The sequence below is a fragment of the Dermacentor albipictus genome, chromosome 6, assembly GCF_038994185.2.
Source record: "Dermacentor albipictus isolate Rhodes 1998 colony chromosome 6, USDA_Dalb.pri_finalv2, whole genome shotgun sequence".
NCBI classification, from domain to species: Eukaryota; Metazoa; Arthropoda; class Arachnida; order Ixodida; family Ixodidae; genus Dermacentor; species Dermacentor albipictus.
Window position 1 is genome coordinate 11571079 of NC_091826.1, and position 18510 is coordinate 11589588.

An 18510-nucleotide genomic window follows, 5' to 3' on the forward strand; every position below is an offset into this window, starting at 1 on the left:
GTTACTGGAGTGAGCGTTACATTTCAGTTACGTTGAAGATATTACATAGTGGCGTCACACAGTTAATCCTCCAACCAGGCCTCGACAAGTGTTTGCGGAAGCTACAGTATTCGGAGTGCCAAGCTTTGATACCGCTAAAGAAGACTACAGGTAAGTTCACTTCACATATCGAGAAAAGGTCATTACTGAGATAATTTAAACATTGCATTTCGCCAGTTTGTACCAAAACGATGTCGTTCATAAGAGAACTTGATAGTGGCACAAAGCTCTACTTCCAAATTGTTTGTACCGAGTTTCCTTATTAACTGAAGACGTTTAAAAATTAAAAGCATACCAGTGATTATACCATGAAGAGTGTGTGGACTTTTCCAGTACACTCACATGAAAATTGCCTGAATTATGGCGCCACACGTTCTAAGTCGTGTTTTTCTTGTCTGCTCGCCACTTCTGATAGTGAAAGGTCTGTCCTCAAGTGTACCGCAAGGAGCTGCTGGTTGACCACGTTTTTTTGGAATCGATGCAAGTCTCCGTCTAAGGGTAATGACACTTTGCGTTTCTTTAATTGCAGATACGGACTCCTGGGTCCGAGCGGCTGCGGCAAGACCACCCTCCTGCGATGCATCGTGGGTCGACTAAAGCCCTGGCATGGCAGCGTCCACGTGTTCGGCCACAAGCCGGGCCAGCCAGGCAGCTACATCCCGGGTCCCGGTGTGGGCTACATGCCGCAGGAGCTCACACTCTACCCGGAGTTCTCGATAATCGAGACGCTCACTTACTTCGGCCGGCTGTTCAGGATAGAAAGCGACGTGCTCCAGGAGCGCACCTCCTTTCTTGTGCGCTTCCTGGGCTTGCCCGAGAAAACCCGCCTGGTGAAGAACCTGAGCGGGGGACAGAAGCGACGCGTCAGCCTCGCGGCCGCCTTGATTCACCGGCCTCCGCTGCTCATTCTGGACGAGCCGACGGTCGGCGTGGATCCTCTGCTGCGACAGAGCATCTGGCACTACCTGGTCACTCTGACGCACCGCGAGTCCATCAGCGTCATCATCACCACCCACTACATCGAGGAGGCCCGGCTGGCCAACCTCGTGGGCCTCATGCGCCAGGGTCGAATCCTGGCACAGGCGGTGCCCGACGACCTGATGCAGCAGCACGGCATGCTAACTCTCGAAGACGTCTTCCTCAAGCTGTGCATGGCCGACAACCACCACAACGGCGGACACAACGGCGGTGGCACTCTGCAGCCGCAGCAGGCTGAGAACGGCGACGTCGTTGTCCCGGCGCCGCTTGCCGTCGAGGCTGCCAACGGCAAGACACTGGCGAGCCTCGCTGCAAGCAAGGAGACCTTGGCCGCCAACTCCATGACCCACCTGGTGCGACGCAACAGTGCCAGCGTAGAGCAGCTGCCCGCGATGACGGCGCAGGAATTGAGCGACAAGCACGCCGTGCGCAAGAAGGAGCCCTTCCTGGACGCCTGGTTCAGGACGAGGGCGCTCGTAGCCAAGTCCCTCACCAGGCTGCACCGAAATTTGCCGTGAGTCCTTTTGCGATGGTTTGGCTAAGTGTTCGGTACAGTAAATTGAAGATGACCTACCCAAGTAACGTTCGCACCATGTCTCACTTTTCCAAATCGAGGTAGAAGTCGCCGATCGTTTACGCCTAATGGTTTTGTTCTTAGATAGTAGCGTGATGCCGTGCACCAGTGGACAATGATGCACATGCAGCTTTTGCGAAACCCACTGGCGCCCCGCGTATTTGAGCTGAAAATCCGCCTCATCCCTTTTGCTGCTGCTGTTGTTATTAGCTCGCTCTTGGCGGTGGCAGCAGTTTGCAGGTGATTGTCCGCATTATAGATTTGTCGATTAGTACATGAGACGCTTAAGGAGCCCTTCTACGACAACTGCGCGAGTTCTGCCGTTGCCACATATTAATCCAACATTTATACACAGCCACTTTCATTGTCGAAACAAGGGCGGTAGCGCAAGATATTATGTAACTAGCAACGCCTACATAACTACAGCTTCACATACTGTTACGCATGCTATAGAATTGTTTTCGTATATTGATGGCAGAACAGAGCAATTACACAGGAGTCACCGTGGTGAGAGCCCGTTATGCCATTTCGTCTGCTTCACCTTTTTCGGAATATTTCATGGTACCACCTGAACTACATGACATCATGCAGGCGTTTTCCGATTAAAAAGTATCTGGTTGAGCTGCTGGCCTAAATATCACCATGTCTACGCCTATCTCCTTCAGCTGCTGCAGTTCTATAAGGAGCCGTCCTGTGATTCGAAATTTTTTTTCTTTACAGCGAAGGTGTACATAGCTACCCTCCGGTGGTTGTCGATGTCCGTCCGTCTATAGCGTCGTGTCGCGAATGCTATAGTTTCTCGCGAATGCTCCGTAGCTCTCATTATAATGTAGGTATATTGGAAAAAAATATACTGAAATTAGCCGCTAAGATTCCATCATAACAGTTTCATTTACTTGTCATAGTTAGTTCACAGTGAAGTTCTAAACGTTACAGAATTCCCGTCTACTGTCAATACATGACCGTCTACTGCGAGAGTATTATTACAGAAGTCGGCTGTAACTCCAGTTTATCAAAACTATCCCGAAACAAATTATATGATAATTAGCCGCTAAAACGACTCTACGATCACGACGAGTTTCATCTACTTTTCTTAATTACGTTATCCACAGTAAAGCTGTAAATATAGTGGAGTTCCCGTCTACCATGCGGTGGTACTTGCATACGTCACTACTTTAAAATAATAAGGTTAAATCGCTCCACAGTGAAAAGATGTGTCCTTCAATGATAATAACAATAATAATAATGACCATGATGATAATACCTTTATACTCACATATGTGTCGACTGAGGTGAAACGCACCACAACTTCGTTGCTCTACCTTCTTTAGAGTGGAAGGGCTGATAATATATTTTTTTTAGTACCAGCTCTAAATGTTTTTGATACCTGATGTTAGCTGGACTGCGAAGTGTTTCGGGACGTATCGCGTTTGACAGGTGGCGTTCAGGCGGAGCAATTGCCGGCTAATTTTGCAAGGCTAAGTCTGCAGCAAGCAACACCTGGGTATCTTTCAAAAAGATGTTAAACACTGCGATAGTTTTTTTTCTGTACATTTATGTTATGCTACCACTCTTACTGTTGCACAAGGTTTAACAACCGACGCTTAGTTCGTGACTGCTGGTCCTTGCCTTCCATCGAAGTATCTGGGGAGAGCATCTTATCAAGGCCGATTTTTTCAACCTTACGGGTTGAAAAATGTTGCTTTCGAGATACAACTCAGTCCTTTTCGTCGTAGTGGGCTTCAGAACTCGGTTCACAATTAGCATGGTTTTGGTCGAGAGTACTTTCGCGATAAGCACGTTTCCGTAGTTGCGGGACCATGTTGCGTGCGGTGTCAAGTCTTGCCAGGCTGGTATTTTAGTAAAGAGCAAGTTTAACGACAACAGCAGATGTTTTGCGCCCCCAGCCACGGTGGCCACATTTCGATGGGGGCGAAATGCAAAAACACCCGTGTAGTTAGATTTAGGTGCACGTTAAAGAATCCCAGATGGTCGAAATTTCCGGAGTCCTCCACTACGGTGTGCCTCATAATCAGAAAGTGGTTTTGGCACGTAAAATCCTATAATTTAATTTTAATTTGGAGGTTGTACGCCAGCGAAGTCGTACACTGAGAAGTATGGCCGTAAGCACAGATGGGAGGATAATCAAGTCAAGCAGATCCATTTTGTACGTTTAGTCAAATTATTAATGAAATAGCTTTTCTTTGGGGTTCTGTTTCGACATGAAGACAATGCCCGACCTTCGGCCAAGTCGCAAGACAATTCACGGATTCCTCTGTCACGAAACGAAACGAAGCACGAAACGAAACGCAAGTTTGTTGAATGGGCAAGCACAGCTGCACCGCGGTTGGGAAACGAAATGTTTTATATCGGTCAGCGCAGCATGTGCAACGCCGTTCTTTTGCCTGCGTGAATTTTTAAGTGAAGCAATTCGTTTACCACGTGGAATGAAACTCACGCATACGAATGCACAGGCTCTCAAATCGGACCAGACTTTCACTTTGGAGCACACTGTTGTCTGGTGACATTTCATTCCATAACCTCCCATTGCAAACGAGGGACTGCTTGGGTTATTAATTGGATTGTCTGTGGCTACAATTACAAAACATTGCACGAAACAAAACTAAAGCGTCAGCTCGCGTAAAACTTGCAAGATGGAGTAAATGCAATGTTTCGAGGCAACCAGTGAGCGCACAGTGAAAGTCGCACCTCTTGACCACTATTATCACCTACATTTACGGCTGCCTGCTGTACCTTGCAAGTTAAATCTTGCAAGTCTCGAATAAATCATTACTACAGGCAGATGTGCAACGCTAATTTAATATGCGCGCCAGAGTAACATTGAAGGGAATAGCTGTACTAACGCTTTCACTGTCGGCGCCGATGTGTTTACCCATGACAACACTCAATTACTAGAAAACACTATTGCTACCGACTACTGCGAGAACGAACATACCACGAGAGGCGAGTGCCTTCCCGTGTAACTGATTCTTGTTCATCGCCGGGGTACAACTGGAGAGGCTTAGTTCTATCTACTGCAAAACTGCTGGCTGTGTAACGGCCAGGCCGCAGTTTGAATACTGTGGCTTGCTGCCAAAGTTCTCGTCAGCAACTGCCACTGCTGATTGCCAGCTCGACCATTCCACCACTGAACGAGAGGTTGCAGGTTCGATTCACAAAGGTGGGCCGCCGCGTCTCTGCATTCTCTGATGGGGTCGTGCAGGTGCGCTCTTACATGCTCGCTAAAAAAAAAAAAAGTTGACGTCCGCCACGCAGGAGTGGTTTAGGAAAATACGAAACAAGCAATGGGTGAAAGAGCGTGGACTTCCAACTGATTTTATTCTAATGAAGCACTGAATTTGTTTTTGGTCCACGCTGAGTGCCAAGAGAGAGAGAGAGAGAGAGAGAGAAATGATGCATATAAAGGCAGGGAGGTTAACCAGAGGTAGTTCTGGTTGGCTACCCTGCACGGGCGGAAGGTTTAGGGGAGATAAGCGAAAGAGCGGAAGGGAGAGAGAGAGAGAGAGACGAGCACAAACAAACCGCGTACACTATGGAGCGGTAGTAGGTGGCGAGATTAAAGTTTGTTGTGAAGCCCCGTAGACCGCGGGAACCTTAGTAACCTAAGTAAGCCTTCAGCGCAGATGTTATTTGGGAGCACTGATATAGAGGTTTCCGTTCTGATAGTGGACGATTGTCCAATTGGTCCAGCACCTCGCCTAAAGCAGGAGCGGGTTAAGTTTTGTAATCAAGCGAAGACTAAAGAAAAGCTCACACAAAAAGCAAGGAAATAAAGCAGCCCTAAATCATTTGAGTGACTTTTGTTATCAAACACGTACGCAAGTTTGAGTTCACATCTCAAACCATTTAGAGTTTTTTTCCCTTTACTTCTTCACACTAGTACATTCACACATACAGTGCTTCTAGTACTATATAGTATAGTACACTATAGTACATTCACACATACATTCACTGCGCCATGTCAGCTAAATCAATTCGAAGCCAGATTTCTTACTCTCCACTTGTCCGTCATTTTCCTCGTGCTGTAGTGATCATTCCAATTAATCATCAAACCCGGCCAAGCAGGTTGTCGAAATGAACTCGAATCCCTCGCCTACAATGTCCCTACTCCTCAGGCATAGCTTTGAGGTATCAAAACTTACCAGCCAATGAACCGACCAGCTAGATAATTCCTCCGTCTCTACAGATTCTAAATACGAACGAAAATGTTGTCATATAAAGGAGCATTGTGTGGTAATCATTGGAAAAAAATTCATTCGGCTGATGAAATTAAAGTTCTCTCGGTCGGATGCACTGCAAAGGGTGTCAACTGCCAGAGAAACCAATTTACGCATTAGTATAGATAGAAAGAAAAAGTAAACCGAAGAAAAACATTATGCGTGGATCTGCCGTCGCAAACACCAGAGACCAGCGGAGCTGGGGGAAGGCCAGTAAAGTAGTCAAACCTCACACGAGTGCCCGCAACGCGTCCCTACACCGCGTCCGCCGAAGTCGTCTACTGCGGCTTCCGCGATTCGCGTGGCCAACGCCGTAGTATAGGGCGCGGTTGCCTCCACTCTGTACGGAGTGGCGGGCGAGGAGAACATCGAGGCACCCTAGCCAACCTCAGCTCGGCGAATGTGCGGACGTCAAAAGAAACCCAGCGAGGTTCTAGCAGCTTCACTTCAAAAAAATACAGTGACCAGACGCCTTTTCCAGAGCGCTATGCGCTCAAGGTAGGAATGTAGTGTGTAAATTAATGGTTTGGTGCGCCCACAGCTTTATCGTGCCACCACGTTACAGAACTTGGAAAAAGCTAGCCCCGCGGCTGAGTGCTGTTCAGCTTCCTCTTTGGCGTGAATCTTACGAGCCGGTATCGGTATAAGGCGGCCACGCAATGTTATGTTTTAATGTTTGTACAAAAACTAGTCGCATTATACTCTTTCACCTAGACGCGCCTTCAGACAGCACAGAAAAATAAACTGAGCAAGCTGTTTTCTTGCATTGTTTCAGGGTGCTGCTGTTCACATTCCTTGTGCCGTCGATACAAGTGGTGCTGTTCTGCTTATGCATCGGGTCTGACCCGTTCGAGCTGCAAGTGGCCATCGTCAACCAGGAGACACATCCGCTCCTGTCGGTGGCCTTCCTGCAGCGGATAGACAACACTACGCTAAGTCAGGTAACGACGCCTCCCTTGCCAGACTGCAAGACATGATGCCACGACGGCTTTACGTCATTGCGGTCAGTTTTGGTGCAGGCAAAACGCAGCGATCCCACTTGAATGTGAACGAGCGAAAGTGCGGTGCCGGAGAGAATGCGGATGAGCGAACAAGTGCAGATAAGAGCGAATGCTCGATAGTCGATAGACAATCCATGGTCTGTCTAAAATCATTCCTGTAAATGTTAGCAGCCTCTTAAAGCGAAATCTTTACTGGCCGCGAACTTGCGATTTCTCCGTTTCCGTGCTCCGAGGAGGCACATGGCGTCCCACTGCGTTCCTCGTCCCACCGCGTTCCTCGTCGTTGCGTTCGCCTCCGCTCGCTTCGCCAGCTGCGTCGCATGCCTGATAACACGTCGGCGGATGGAAAAGGAGAGCTCGCGTGCGCCGCAACCACAGTTGAGGCGGCAGTATGGACGGCGACAATTCTGATAAGCAGGAGGAGGCCTGGAATCGACATCGGAACCAGATGAAGCGGAAACGAATCGCCCGGGAAACAGAGGAACAGCGCGCCTAACGACTGGCTAAACGCCGCAACATAGCTAGACAACCAGGCTAACCTGGACTTGCAATCAAAACTAACGAAGGCTAACCATGCTATGCCTTAGCTTTCACTGCGTGTATCCTGGCATAGCCGAGCTAAGCCACTGCCAATTTTTTAAAATACGAATATAACCAAAATAAAATTTATATATTAGTGTGGTTAAGAGAGAAAAGGCGCCAAAATTAGAAGAAAGTTGTTACTTTTTAAACAAATTTAAAATGAAGATAATTTGGAAATTTATTAACGTAATCGTTTTGTGTCCCCAGTGATGTCGTAAACTTCGATGAAAACGTTCCTGCGGCTTCATTCCAACAAAGACCTCCCGAAGGAGAGGATGGCTGGCGAAGTATACTGACAAGCCAAGTCGGCAAAATGAAACTTCTAAAAACAGCATTTTCCCACATTGCTGGGTTAAAATGAAAATAACAACACATGAATGTTCGCAGCCACTACCAAATGGTCTACGCCTTTTTACTAGGGTATAAGATAGATACCAAAATAATTTCATGTGGCGACACGTTAGAAGGCCACTACAAGCGACTTTCTCTGCCCGTTGTTGCCGGTATTTCGCCGCACGGACACCATGCTTCTCCTTCATCGACGCAGATTCCGTACCCGGACCTCGACTCGGCGCTAGACTCGGTGCGGAAGGGAAGTTCGTGGGGCGTCATCGCCATCGGGGCCAACTTCTCGGCGGCGCTGCACTACCGCTTCTTCCTGGGAGTGAACGCCGACAACCGCACCATCGAGGACAGCAGCATCAACGTCTACCTGGACATGACCAGTGAGTGCGCGCACTGTCTCGCATCTCGGAAGCCACGCATTGTGCAACAGTTTGGCGGCTTAGTGCTCAGGAGGATAATTTGTCGCTAGGGTGTATGTGCGCGCCGCCAGTGCGTCTTTCTGTTCAGCTACAATGGGAATGGTGCATTCTTCTGCACTTCTAATTATTTACGGAAGGCTGCACACCATCATGTGGCCCAGGCCGGAGCGGCATATTATTTACACAGTTGTGGTGCGTGATGCAATGGCATTCTAATGAGAAAGAAGTCTCCAATGCAAGGCACTGCATGCATTGCAGTGACAGCAGAAATTTTTTTCGCGGAAACGTTTTTGCTCACGTTTACGCCCCCGCTCATGCTACCTGATCTGCCTACATATACCCGATTACTGGACACGCTAAAGCTCGCTAATATGAGTAAATAACAATTTGCGGTGTAATGACCCTATGAAATAATCAAGCCGTACCAATTTAACACAGCGAGAGCGTTATAGGCACAATTCATCACTTCACACACAAGGCACGCACGTGCAAGAAGAAATGTTCGCTAGAATCAAAATTCTTCTATGGAAAGGGTTACATTTTTCGGACAAGAATACATATAATGCTGTTGGCCTTGTTTGTGATCCACGAGCAGAAAAACGTGCGTGTGTGCGCGTTTCCACAAGCGCTACATTTTATGCTATAATACATTAGCGGCACTTGGTTCCTTCTGGCTTCAGACACCTTGTCGATTGTTGTATTAACGTTTATGAAGCTCATTTCTCATTGCAAATTCATCGTATGGCGGCAATTACCCTCGCTTGGTCTATAATATGCACATTCGATGTTCTTCGGAACAGCACAAACGCTAATCAATGTTTCGGATATTTAAAATGTTCATGATGAATGTTATCGAATATCTAATATTCAATGACAAGCGTATTCAAAATTCTCGCGAATTATTTATACGCCTTAAATTTCTGACCATCGCATTCGTATAAACGACGGTAATGCGAGGTGAAACGCATTGATGCGACAGGAGAGGGTAGTTCGAGACGGTGTAGGTCGTCTCACGCGCTGCATGTATACGCTGGCGCGTCGCATTGAGGTAGAAAGACGGCTGCCGCCGCGTGCTCTCCTCCACCCGGTGGTGGTACAAGAACCGACGTAGAAGAATGCAACACATGCAAAAATTGTCGCAAAGTGATTACCGTGATGCTGTCGCATTCGTGCAAGCGCGGCTAGTGCAGTGAAAGCTGGGGTCTTGTCAGCCAGTCGGGCCAGCCGGCTTTGCATAACCGTTCGCCCATAGTGCGCTACTAATCCCCTTCGTATAAAGCTACCATTCGGTCGGCGTCGTGCAGAGGACGCTCAGCGATGGACAATGGAAGAGCGCTTCTTCTGGTTCTTAGTTCTGATTGGCTGACGCGCGGCCCGTAGCTTTCATTGCACTGTACGGAGTTACCGAGCTGAAGTATAACTTTTGTCTTTTGTGCTCGTGTGTGTGATGTGCTATCGCGGAGGCTCATATGGGTTAATGTCGGCCAAATTAATAATAGAACGAGTGTTCAACTGCTAACCATCTGTGAATGTATGGTCCCCACTGTAGTCCCCACCATGCATATAGGCCCCTGCGGGACTTCACTGAAGAGAACGCACTCTGTGTACATATCGTCGCGTTGTAGTGACGGCGCTTCCGCGTCACACGACGACAGAGAATCGGCGACAATACGTACGCGTGATGTATGCGTTTGCGCCGCAACGCAAGCTTTCTAATAAAATAAGAAAACGCGTTTAAGTCTCTGTTTGTTAATACGCTGAGCCACAATTGTCGTTGCATTCGAAATCGATATTACGCGCTAAAAACTTTTCTTTATATAACAGTGACTCATTCTGCAGCTGAGCGCGAGGTTGTGGGTTCGATTTCCGCCTGCGGCGATTGCATTTCAATGGGGGCGGAATGCAAGGACGCTCGGGTACGGCGGCTTTGGATGCACATCAAGGAACGCTATATGTGATCGAAATTAAACGGGAGCGCCCCACTTATAGCAATATAGCTGCTTTGGAAAGTTAAGCCGCACCGTTTATTTTATATATAATGTACTATATTCCGCTGTGTGCTTTGAACTCGTGAGATGTGGCGACAGCATGAACCGCGCGTCGATGAGTGATCCCTCGCCCCGTGAAGCCAAGTGCATAAGTGTACTGTGCCTTTTTCTCTCAACAGACCAACAGATCGGGTACACACTGCAGAAGACCATCTTCGAGGCGTTCAGCTCGTTCTCGGCAGACATTTTAATCAGGATGAACAAGAACCCTGCTCTCGCCCAACTACCAGTCGTGGTAAGGCTTCTGCCATTCGTGCACGCATTATTTTAACGCGATAGCGTCAAAGGCCGCGTGTCGCAGAAAGTCCGGTGTCGGCGCCGGCGCAGCTGTCCGTTAGCGAGCGAGAACTGCCGTGTATATTTATGTATATGTACATGCCACGCCTTGTTATATGACACGGGGAATATTCGAGTTATATTGCCACATCATACTATCACTAAAGTTGCGCGTACCTTGTCTTGCATTCTTGACTGTTATTCCTCGGAATTTCGAGAATGACAGCCCACAAACAAATGTCATGAAACAAAAAACACCGACAGCGCGTGCCCTTTATGTTAAATCTTCTCAGACTTAAACACTAAGAGTGCTAAACAGAAACCTAAAAATGATGATTTTTTGGGGGGCACGGCTGTGGCACTACCTTCGGCATCAGCCTACTCAAGGGGCCGCATTTTTACCAGAATGCTCGCCTTCATGCATAGCGTTCACCGCCAGCGTTTCCCGGTAAACATTGCGGTTACATAAAACTGCAGTACCTGGGAAGCGGGAGAAGCAGCTAGGGATCTTTGAATGCCATCGCGTTCTTAAAGGCGAAGCTTAAGCGTACTCCAATTTTTAGAGTAGAAAGCTTTACTATACTCGAGGCACGACTCCCTAGGTCAATCTCGGCGCGCGTTTGACCTTCAGTCGCCGGCGCGCATGTGTGAAGGTGTGACGTCACGTCACCTGATCTGCTGCGGAGAAGCGTCGCAGCTGCACTCGCTCGAGCATCGCCGCTGTGTACCATGGGACCAGACGAGGGTTTAACCGTTGCTTCGTCTGCGCTTGCTCGCTCAGTCTCGCCATGGATGAAGCACGCGCCGGTGCGAGCGCGTCAACTCTTCGCCGCAGGCGCCGGGTTTAGTCTGAGCATCCTGCCGATATAGCTCGCCGAGAAGCACTGAAGAACCGTGTCTAACCATGCCTAGCATCGCTTTCGCTCGTATAACTAGGTTCAAGCCACGTTGAACCCCAGCCACTGTTTTTCTTCTGCGTCCGCCATGCTCTAGCTCAGCATGTATTTATGGAACCGCACAGTCTTCGGTGTTAAGTTAAAATTTACACCTATGAACACTGGGCGAAATTCAGGTGGTAGTCGTTTTCGTATACGTCGAATATTACGTCCAACATCGGAAAAGATGACCAACCGGACATTTCTGCACAAGACACTGAGCTTGACAGAGGCAAGCTGATGCTGCCCTCTTCTGTCCGCTACAGTGCTGCCTTGAGCACCGACCTCCACCAGATTTATTGGCTCCTTCAATATAGGCAGTGAGAGTTCTGCGAAGAGATGAGCGAGAAAACCCTCCGGTAGAGTTTTGCGTAACGTCTGTACAGAACGAAAGATGGCTTTGCGTACTTTGTATGCATGGTACAGGAGGAGGTCGTTTTAATGAAGCTAAAGGAGGAGAGGGGGGCCAGAAGATGGAGAGAAGGGAAAGGAAAGGTAGATGGCAGATGAAAATGCTATCGTACAAGATTCTATTTACACCTTCTTCAATACGCGCTACGTGCACTGTAGTCGCACTACCCGGAGAAAATCTTGCATCCACACAGTTCTCGCGCAAACATTTCTAACATGTAGCCATCAAGATCTGTAAATGAAACCAAAAACTAGGATAAAGAATTCGCCAATGACAAAACGCTAATGCGGTGGGTGTTCAAGTTGACATTACAACATATTTACAGAGATGTTTTTCGTGCTCACCTGTCCATAGCCACAAATCGGCGCACCCATGCGCTTCCTGCATTTCCTATATTTCCTATATATCACATTTCGTCACTAATGGAAACGCGGATATTCTATAAAAATTATCGGTAAGAAAACTTAGTGATCGTTAAGACGTGCTGCATTCAATCTTAAGTGCTTGAGAACACCCTTTAACTTTTTACGGCCACAAGAATTCCCGCTAAACTTTATTATGCTCAAATGCCGTTAGACTTAAAACCAGGTGCATTACATCAGTGTAGATATTTGGGGCTTGTTGGTGTAACATTTCGCAGATTTTTCTTGCAGCGCAAATAGCACAAGGACGTACAATAATAGGGACACACACAGGCGCTACGTGTAGCACCGGTGTGTCCCTGTTCTACGTCCTTGTGCTATTCGGGCTACAAGTAGAAAAAAATAACCAGGTTTACTACCGAGTTCTCATTTTGGAGCGCTTTAAAATCTGTCTCTAGCAAATGTTTGTAGCTCGCGACTGAGCATGTGTTGGTGGGCTAGTTGGTTAAGCATGATTACAAAAACGGCGCCGAATAAAACAACACACGAAGAAGGGAAACACGAGACAGCACGTAGGCGCACTAACAACTGAGTGTTTTATTTCTTGACATAGTAATATATAGCTGCTGTCAAAAAACAAGAACTAAACAGGGCAGTCATCTGCATCGCACAAGGAAGCGAAGATACAGAATAACATTTTAAGAGTCACTCTCAAGATATGCCAGTTCCTTTGTCGAAAGCGAAACTGAGGCTTCACTGATACATTCAAGACCGAGCTTTTTTATCTCAAGCGCTTCCAATATCTCCCTTGTGGGTTGATAGTCAGCTCTGTACAGAACACTGGTTCTATCGAAATCTGGGATGCAATTGTGCGCCTTACAATGCGCACTTATATGACCGGAGAGCTAGTTTTCCATCTTATATCTATGCTCATGTAATCTGTCATTCAGACATCTGCCCGATTAGCCTACATATGTTGAACCGCACGACAAGGGGACCGAATAAACTACTTTCTGTACACATCTGACAGGTTTCTGCCCATGTTTTTTTGCGCACACCTGTTTGTTTTCCCGATTTCCTGCGTTCACTTTGGCACACATCAACCCAAGACGTTTCGGAGCGGAAAATATAACACGTACACCAGATCGTGTACCTACTTTTTTGAGATTGTGCGATATGCCGTGAACATATGGAATAATGGCAATCCTGGTTTCAGAAGGGCCTGCTCGACCCTGGTTTACAGCGCTAGGATGCTTGAGCTGTTTGAGCATTTTTTCCGCAACAGATACGATCACATGGTGAGGATAACTTGCCCCATTGAGGCGGCTGACCTGCTTGCAGCTGCTTTGCAGGTGATGCACGCGTGACTTGTTAAATGCGTTGGTTAAACATGATTGAATGATGCCTCGTTTTATTACTTTTGAATGAGCTGAATGGTAGGAGAGGACAGGTTTGCCAGCCCTTGGCTTGAACTGCCAGCACACATGACACGATGAAAAAGTTAACTCTAAATCTAAATATCTTAAACAGTTATCAGCCGGGAGCTCACGGGTCAGGGTTAAAGGATGCAAGGCTGTTTTAAACTCTGTCAATACTAATGATGACTGGGTCTCTAATTCTGGACTGTCACAACCTACGAACACTAAAAAGTCATCGACAAATCTAAAGATCTGCAAAACATTTGTCCCCGATATGCACTGCTTTAACAGGTTGTCTTTTGAAGCTAAAAAGATGTCGCTTAAAACCAAAGTGAAGTGAAGCCAAAGTTAACGCAGGAAATCGGGAAAACAAACAGGGGTGCGCAAAAAAACATGGGCAGAAACATGTCAGATGTGTACAGAAAGTAGTTTATTCGGTCCCCTTGTCGTGCGGTTCAACATATGTAGGCCAAACGGGCAGATGTCTGAATGACAGATTACATGAGCATAGATATAAGATGGAAAACGAGCTCTCCGGTCATATAAGTGCGCATTGTAAGGCGCACAAGTGCATCCCAGATTTCGATAGAACTAGTGTTCTGTACAGAGCTGACCATCAACTCGCAAGGGAGATATTGGAAGCGCTTGAGATAAAAAAGCGCGGTCTTTAATGTATCAGTGAAGCCTCAGTTTCGCTTTCGACAAAGGAACTGGCATATCTTGAGTGACTCTTATAATGTTATTCTGTATCTTCGCTTCTTTGTGCGATGCAGATGACTGCCCTGTTTAGTTCTTGTTGTTTTTTGACAGCAGCTATATATTACTATGTCAAGAAATAAAACACTCAGTTGTTAGTGCGCCTACGTGCTGTCTCGTGTTTCCCTTCTTCGTGTGTTGTTTTATTCGGCACCGTTTTTGTAATGTAGCTCGCGGTTTTGAAAAACACTGCTCTGCCGACGCTGTTCTAAGCACAACTCTTCCCTATTGGTTTCCATTTATGCTCTGTGTGACAGTACAAAAGCATGTGGCAGGAGTTTGTTGAAGACCACTCTTACAAAGCCTGCGAGTTGAATACTCCACACAGTTTTATCCGACTACTCCGAACAAGGACATTTCTATAGAAGGCGTGTCTTCTAAGAACGCATCCCTAGGGCGCGTTCATTCCTGCTTTGTTTCTAAAGTTGCTTCTTCTGTTCTTGAACAGCGCCCTCATATCGCATCCTGCTGGGAAGACGAACTTGAATTTCAGTCACTCACTTCTATGCTTCCTATACACTTGAATGCATATTTGCTTACATTTCAGACAGAAATATACGTGTGAAATGGTGACAAAAATACAAAACTAAGATATCCGCCACTGTAGCTTGGTCTTTATGGCGTTGAGCTACTATGAACGAGGTTCCGTGTTAGATTTCCTGCCGCGGCGCCCAAATTGCGATGAGGTGGAGTGCAGGAACGCTCGTGTACCATGCTTTCTATACAGATTGCCGAACCCCAGTTGGTGAAAAAAAAAAAGACAAATAACCCGGGGCCGTCTACAACGGCGTCCTTTGTAACCCTCTGTGTAGCTTCTGGAGTTTGAATCCCACATCTAATTTGAAATGAAATGAAATAAAGGCCAGTAAGGACCAAAGGATTGCATCTCTGGCTCTATAGTTGTATAGTCTGAATAAACACAAATCACGTGGAGGATACAGCTCAAAACTAGGAAATAGTTTTGAGCTGTGTCAATATTCTTCCTCCATTTGTGTCTTCCGGGTCGTTTTAATGAAAAGCATTCTTTGCCTCATTCAGGCAGATCCAGTAGCCCAAGTTCCTTATTAGCTTGGACCACTATGTATGGGCAAGTGGTCGTGATGCCGTCGTGGTCGTTTCTTTACCTGGATATAATTCATATGGCATGACATGGCATGCCTGCATGCGTGACATTAACACCTCTTGACGTTTTGCGGAACACCAAACAATTCCTTATACCCAGCTACATTTAAAATCATTCGCATAACATCAATTCCCACCGTCCGTGGGAACGGCACAATTATTTTTCTCCTCTGAATTCCTACAAGGTGGAACGACTTTCATCAGGCTTGGGTGTAGCCGGGTGTCTATTTCTTAAATAAGCACTACATACTACAATTCTTCGCTGTTGCTTGCAGATCAAAGCCCCCATCTACGGCGTGGACAAGCCTAGCTTCACAGAATTCATGGCTCCTGGAATCATCATCAGCATCACTTACATCATGGCCGTAGGCCTCACAGCCATTTCCATAGTATCCGAGCAAAAGGAGGGCCTCCTTGAGAGAAGCTGGGTGGCCGGTGAGTACACTTCTCTCCTCGACTCTTTTTTTTTTTTCGTCTATGTCGTGATGTGTGTGCAAACAGGGCCCCGATAAGAACTTTAATACGTTGTAACTTTTTCAAACGCTGTAGTAAGACACTTTTGACGTCAATGTCCTGAAAGCCACAAGCAGACATCAGAAATTAAAGAATTGAAAAATGACTGGTACTTGAAGGCAATTTTCCATACGCAGCATGTCATCATGGCTTAACTTTGCAAATCTGTGGAATAACGCGTGGGGCATTTGCTATGGCAGAATGTTTAAATTGATCAGCCTCGGGCTTCCCGAAATATATTGAGTGCGCCAGACTGTCTTGTTCACTGTCATGCTTACAGGGTCATCTTGACTTGTTTTAAGGCTCAGATACGTCCTGAAAGGCCTTCGCTAGAGGCGACCGCATTTCGATGGGGGCGAAATGCAAAAACTCATGTGCACAAGATTAATTTTGACCACCTGGGCTTCTTTACCATGCACCCAGAGTCCTCCGTGCACTACGCCGTGCCTCATCGTAATTTTGGCACGTAAAACTTCACTAGCAGCTAGCGTGAAGCGAATCATTATCATCATTGCACTGACGCTGGCTTCGCGCTCGGCGTATGCAGGCGTACGGCCGTTCGAGGTGATCCTGTCGCACGTGATCTGCCAGTTCTTGGTGATGTTCGTGCAAGTGGCAGGACTGCTGGTCTTCACCTTCATCGTGTTCGAGATCCCGTCGCGGGGCCCCTTCGTGTGGGTCGTGCTTCTGACACTGCTGCAGGGCTGCTGTGGCATGATCTACGGCCTCGTCATCTCCTCCATGTGTGTTGAGGAGAACTCGGCCATCATGCTCGCCCTCGGCTCTTTCTACCCGAACCTGCTGCTCAGTGGTCAGTCTCACTCCTTTTCCCCCTTTCGATGTCGACGATCAGCTCACGGTATCGTCTGTACACGCGCAGCGCGTGAAACGTATACCGGGAGGTCAGTGAGCACTTCATAGCCTATAAACTGGCCCTGCGCAGTGCGTCATATGGACAAGCTACATGTTCGCGAGCAAATGGGCTGTCGAAATGTATAGCTACTCCGCCAGTTTAAAATACCGGGATATAGCTTAGCCCAGCATTCTATTTCGTCTCCTCATAAAGGCCATTCGACGCATATGGACCATTCTGCTTAGGCTAGCTAAACATTTCGTACCGCTCTGTGGACCATTCAGCGCAGCGAACCAACCGCGCTCTTTTCCTGTCGGCCCTCGGTATTCCAGAGCAGAGCAGTAGACAGACGGTAATATTTCACGTGCTAACCGACGTGCGACTAGGTACATCAACCGCATCCAAAATGTTTATAATCTGTTTCAAGATATAGTAGCGATAAAATTCGACTTAACTCATGCAATAGCTGAGGTTCTCCTGCAGTGTGCGTCGAAAACCGTCCAATTCGTCCGACAGCTAATAACAAAAATTTGCAGTTTCACCCCAAAGCACTGACTGCGATAGCGAGGTCAAGCGGTGTGCTTGAACTTCTCGGATGGTGTTCAAACTGTACGCGGGTATGAATAACGCGGACGTGACATACGTTGGTGCGCCAAAATTTCTCGCACCCTTATGAAAGCTTTAACACGCCATGTAGGGCTTGTAATGACATCGCACAGGCGCCGCCACACTGCCTGTAACGAAGCACGCCAGTAAAATTTCTTGGTTTGAGCACTTACACTGTTTTGCACTTTCGATATTTAATGGTCTGAGAATGTTTACAATAAGGGGCAGGCGCTGCGAACGTTACATTTCATGACATTTGTTTGCGGGCTGTCATTCTCAAAATTTCTGAGGAATAATTTAGTCTAGAACGTAAGACCTGGTAAGAGCAACTTTAGTGATTGGACAGTGTAGCAATATAACCTTCATATACGGTACGGATAAGCATACAGTATATGCGGAGCCTCATGGCAAAGACGACTGCGAAAATTGGCCTCGAGTGTCCATATAATTGCAATAATATGGCTGTTCCGAGTGTCGGAAAGCTGTCGGACAGGCCTTTTCGTCCGACTGGTCTTACATCGGATCGGATCATTTTACGCACAGCGCTGTGTGTGCCGACTAGGTTGGGACTCGACCCGTTGTGTTCAACCACGTGAGTAACCACCGTTCCGCATCGCAGGCGTGGTGTGGCCGACGCAGGCGATGCCGTACTACATGCGCTACCTGAGCTACGGCCTGCCGCAGACCATCCCCACCGAGTCGCTGCGCTGCATCCTGTCTCGCGGCTGGGGCATCACTCACACCGAAGTCTGGCTCGGCTTCGTCGTCTCGGGCGCCTGGTGCGCCGTCTTCCTCGTCTTCGCCGCGGTCGCCTTCCGCCTGCGAAGCTAGCCTCCTCCTCGCCGTGCAACGCACCCCCCACTCTTGTACATACGCGCGCTCTCTTTAAACGACACTATTAAAACGACGCTGCGCGATCACGCTCACCCTATCGTGTCTGGCCTCTTCTTCGGCGTCGCGAACTCCTCGTTCGTGTGAACGGAGACGCCCGCTGTTCGCGGCTCGTCATCCCGCGACGTCCGTTGCGCGGACG

General features: G+C 47.6%; 1 protein-coding gene across 1 annotated transcript in view; it reads left to right on the forward strand.

Moving 5' to 3' along the window:
- The window catches only part of LOC135914259 (uncharacterized), a 68106-nt gene that overhangs the window by 13664 nt on the left and 35932 nt on the right, over window positions 1-18510 (forward strand). The window contains exons 3-9 of the mRNA XM_070541442.1: window positions 569-1531; window positions 6605-6770; window positions 7960-8137; window positions 10344-10459; window positions 15781-15940; window positions 16566-16829; window positions 18097-18303. Of these exons, the coding sequence (XP_070397543.1) occupies window positions 569-1531; window positions 6605-6770; window positions 7960-8137; window positions 10344-10459; window positions 15781-15940; window positions 16566-16829; window positions 18097-18303 (2054 nt within the window). The remainder of the gene's footprint in view (window positions 1-568; window positions 1532-6604; window positions 6771-7959; window positions 8138-10343; window positions 10460-15780; window positions 15941-16565; window positions 16830-18096; window positions 18304-18510) is intronic.